The 4559-nt window shown below is 52.2% G+C and overlaps 1 protein-coding gene across 1 annotated transcript in view; it reads right to left on the bottom strand.

Annotated features, from left to right (window-relative positions):
* The window catches only part of PVR (poliovirus receptor), a 17677-nt gene that overhangs the window by 1101 nt on the left and 12017 nt on the right, over positions 1 to 4559 (bottom strand). Inside the window, exons 5-6 of the mRNA XM_008056033.2 lie at positions 3714 to 3842; positions 1181 to 1212 (exon numbers count right to left, since the gene is read on the bottom strand). Coding sequence (XP_008054224.1) covers positions 1181 to 1212; positions 3714 to 3842 — 161 coding nt within the window. The remainder of the gene's footprint in view (positions 1 to 1180; positions 1213 to 3713; positions 3843 to 4559) is intronic.

Raw genomic sequence — 4559 nt, forward strand, 5'->3', positions numbered from 1 at the left:
AGAGTTGGAGTCTCACTCTGTCACCCAGGCTGGAGCACAGAGGCATGCTCACGGCCACCACAGCCTCAACCTTCCAAATAGCTGGAACCACAGGTACGTATCACCACACCCAGCTAATTTTACGATTTATTGTAGACGAGGTCTCGCCAGGTTGCCCAGGCTGGTCTGGAACCCCTGGGTTCAGGCAATCCTCTCTTCTCAGCCTCCCAAAGTGCAGGGATTATAGGTGTGAGCCACCACACCGGGCTTCATGGCTCTTTTAAAGAAAATTTTTCTGCTGAGCCCAGGATATAAAGAGCTGCAGGCCTGTCCCCAGCCCTCCCTGGAAGCTGGGGCAATGCTTCTCAAGGTGTGGCGAGGACTGGGGTGAGGGCACATGAAAATGCAGATCCAGGTGGGGGCATGATGGCTCAGTCCTGTAATCTCAACACTTTGGGAAGCTGAGGTAGGAGGACTGCCTGAGCCCAGAAGTTCGAGACCAGCCTGGGCAACATGGCAAGACCTCATCTCTACAAAACATTAAAAAAAATTAACCAGGCAGGGTGGTGCACGCCTGTCGTCCCAGCCCCTCCGGAGGCTGAGGCAGAAGGATCGTCTGATCCTAGGAGATTAAGGCTGTGGTGAGCCGTGATTGAGCCACTGCACTCCAGCCTGGGCAACAGGGTGAGACTCCAATTCAATTAATTAGTTAATTAATTAAATAAGATGCAGATCCCAGCTGGGTTCGGTGGTTCAGCCTGCAATCCCGTGCTTTGGGAGGCTGAGGTGAGTGGATTGCCTGAGCCCGCAGATTCGAGAGGCGCCTGGGCAGCGAGACCTCATCTCTACAATAAATCAAAAATTAGCCGGGTGTAGCAGCACACGCCTGTAGTTTCAGCTAATTGGAAGGCTGAGGTGGAAGGATCGCCAGAGCCCAGCAGGTCGAGGCTGCAGTGGCCACTCCCGGGAGCGGCCACTGCACTCCAGTCTGGGCGACAGAGTGAGACTCCAACTCAAAAAAAAAAAAAAAGATGCAGATCCCCAGGCCCTGTTGCAGATCAGACCCTCAGGGAGCTGTTTACTGGTAAACTCTCTAGGGGATTCCATGCCAGCACAGTTCTGAGGCTGCGGGCGCCTGGAGATGTCTGGTCTGTGGTCTGCGCAGACCCCGTTCCCTCCCCGACTCCACCACTACACTTACTCCGTTCGCTGAGGGGTGGCTACGGTCCGGACCTGGAGGAAGAAAAGGGGGAGTGTCAGAAGGGAACCACACCTGTGGGTGTCAGGGTCCTGAAATTCCAAGTCCTGCCTCTGCTGTCCGATGGGGGCCCCAATTCCCTTAGTGGCTTACACACTTGTCAGCCAGGAATGACGGCTGTGCTCCTCTAGGATTTGGGCATCGTTATTCATTTGGTTGTTAGATACACATAAATATTCACTGGGCTCTAGAGCCAGATAAATGGGTTCAAATTCCATCTCTGTTCATTAGGAGCTGTGTGACCTTGGACAAGCGGCTTAACCTCTCTGTGCCTCAGTTTCCTCAACCACCAAACAGGGGTTTATTTAGCACCTAGCACTATTATTCAGCAAATAGTAAATGTCTACTTAGTGCCAGGCATATTCTAGGCACTGAGGATAGAGCTGCGAATAAAACAGACAAATATCCCGCCTCTTGTGGAGTTTATTATGTTGATAATAACAGCTGGGTGTGGTGGCTCACGCCTGGGAGGCCTCTTTCCCAGGGACTCAGAAGGGCCTTTCCAAGTGAACTTGGCAGAACCCTATCAACTGCATTTGACAGAAGCACAATTCAAAGTCCAAGCAGGCCAGGCACGGTGGCTCATGCCTGTAACCCTAGCACTTTGGGAAGTGGAGGAGAGGGGACTGCCGGAGCCTAGGAGTTTGAGACCAGCCTGGGTAACTTGGTGAGACCTCATCTCTATAATAAATAAAAAAATGAGCCAAATGTGAAGGCGCATGCCTGCAGTCCCAGCTACTTGCGAGGCTGAGGCGGAAGGATTGCCTGAGCCCAGGAGGTCGAAGCAACAGTAACTGTGATCTTACCACTGCAATCCAGCCTGGACAACAGAGTAAGACTCTGACTCAGAATTAAAAAAAGATAGCCATAATAGCAATACCAGTATAACTCGTGTATACCCAGTGTGTGGCATACAATGTGCCACCCATATTATCAGGTACCATCATCACCGTTTTACAGATGAGGAAGCCAAGTCACAGAGATTAAGCTGTTCGCCCATGGTGACATAATTAATAAACCGGCAGAGCGAGAGCCCAGACACTGGCAGGCTGGCTATGGGGTTGGAAGACATTTCCCCAAGTGCCTCTCTTGTGTCAGCCAGGTGCTAGGTGGTGCTAGGAACACAGCCAGGATGGTGACAGTTCCAGCTTTGCCCTCCTAGGGCTCAAAGTCCACTGGGGGAGGCAGACAAGTCCCCAGAGGGTGATGACCCAGAGTGGGTAAGGCTGGGGTGGAAAAGCCCAGGGAGGGTGCCTGGACCATCCTGGGGGGTCAGGGAAGGCTTCCTGGAGGAGGAGGGGGCATCCGACTGGAATGTGAGGGGACAGTTTTGTCTAGTGGCTGAGGGAAAAGCTTTATGGTCAAGGACCTGCCTTCTAGTCCAGCTTAGCCACTGTAAAGTTGTGGGACCACTGGCAGGTAACTCCCAGCTCCCAGAGCAAACACCCCCTCATCTGTGAAATGGGGCTACCTGTCATTGGGTGGTTGTGAGCACATGAAGCTCTCCTGACTACAGAACCAGCTGAAGCACTCTGCCAGGAGGAACCCTGGGAGGATGCTCCAGGCAGGTGGACAGCCTGTGCAAATCCCTTGAGGGGCAGACACATCAACTCACTTAGAGCTGAGGGCAGCAGAGGTGCCAGTTCCTGTCATAGATCCTGGGTGTCACTTCTGAGCAAGGTGGGTGAAATAAAGCTGGGGGGGGTAAGTCTTATCCCCCTGCCTCCACCTATCAGGCAGGGGCTCCCACATCACTCGAATTAAAAGCCAAAGTCGGCCACGAGTGTTGGTTCACACCTGTAATCCCAGCACTTTGGAAGGCTGAGGTGGGAGGATTGCTTGAGCCCAGGAGTTCGAGACCTGCCTGGACAACATTGCAAGACCTCGTCTCTATTTAAAAATAAATAAAACGGGCTGGGTGTGGTGGCTCAGCCTGTAATCCCAGCACTTTGGGAGGCCGCGGCGAGAGGATTGCCTGAGCCCGGGGGTTCGAGACCTGCCTGGGCAACTTGGTGAGACCTCGTCTTTACAATAAATCACAAAAACTAGCTGGGCGTAGTAGCGTGCACCTGTAGTTCCATCTACTTGGAAGGCTGAGGCGGAAGGATCGCCAGAGCCCAGCAGGTCGAGGCTGCTGTGGCCATGAGCGTGCCACTGCACTCCAGTGAGACTCCAGCTCAAAAAAAAAAAAAAAGAAATGAAATAAAAGCCAAAATCACTACTGTGGCCTTTGTGGCCTATGTGATCAACCCACTCATTCCTTAGGTATTTGAATAATGAATCAGTGAACCAATGGACAAGACCCTCTGGTTTTGGACTGTCACGTGTCCAGTGGGGGCAACTCCGGGCACAGGGGTGAGGATTTAGTGAGAGGCTCAGCACAGAACCCAGCACATAGCAGGTCCTCAATTACAGTGGCTCTGGTGACATTCACTCATGGCAGACAGATGGGAGCACCAAACAGGAAGAAACTCACGGGAACTTCTGAGCTGACAGAAATAAAACAGGGCCCCCGCCAGAGCCAGAAGAGCCAGGATTCCGAGAATCAGCAGGATGATTGTCTGAGTGGATATGCCTATGTGTGACTGCTCCCTGGAAGGTTTCTCTAGAAGAAAAGAAGGAAACCAGTTAAATAGGTAAGGAAACTTTTGGAATTTTCACCTGTGGGGCAAACATTACCCCTCAATCCTGAAATGGCACCTGGAATTTCCCTTAGGGAGCTACCACTCTGCTTCCCTCAGTCTCTAGGGTTCAGGAAGACTTGGCCACGCTCTCTGGCTCCCAGGATGGGGCTCTGACTCAGGCCTGGCCAATCAGAACATTCCATTCTCCCTGGCTGCTGTGATTGGCTCATAGGTAGGTGGTGGCCTCAGGTGGGCCAATGACAGCCAGCTCTGGAACTTTGGCTGTGGCTATTGAAAGTGATGCGTTCCCCCGCGGATTATTAAACTGACCGGATGTGAGCCTGTAGCTGCTGAGAGCCTGCCTGAGAATAAAGCCACTATGAAGAAAAGCAGAGACAAAGAGATGCATTTAGAAAAGTATCTGGGTTACATGGTTGGAGCACCGGGTTCTAATCATGCCTGAAGGTATATTTTCTTTCTTTTTTTTTTTTTGAGTCAGAGTCTCACTCCATCACCCAGGTTGGAGTGCAGAGGCATGCTCATGGCCATCCTGGCATCAACCTGTTGGGCTCAGGCGATCCTTCTGCTTCAGCCTTCCAAGGAGCTGGAACTACAGGCATGCGCTACCACGCCCGGCCAATTTTTTGATTTATTGTAGAGATGAGGTCTCGCCAAGTTGCCCAGGCTGTTCTTGAACC

This window comes from Carlito syrichta, unplaced genomic scaffold (assembly GCF_000164805.1).
Source record: "Carlito syrichta isolate Samal-C Ts95f unplaced genomic scaffold, Tarsius_syrichta-2.0.1 Scaffold302083, whole genome shotgun sequence".
NCBI lineage: Eukaryota > Metazoa > Chordata > Mammalia > Primates > Tarsiidae > Carlito > Carlito syrichta.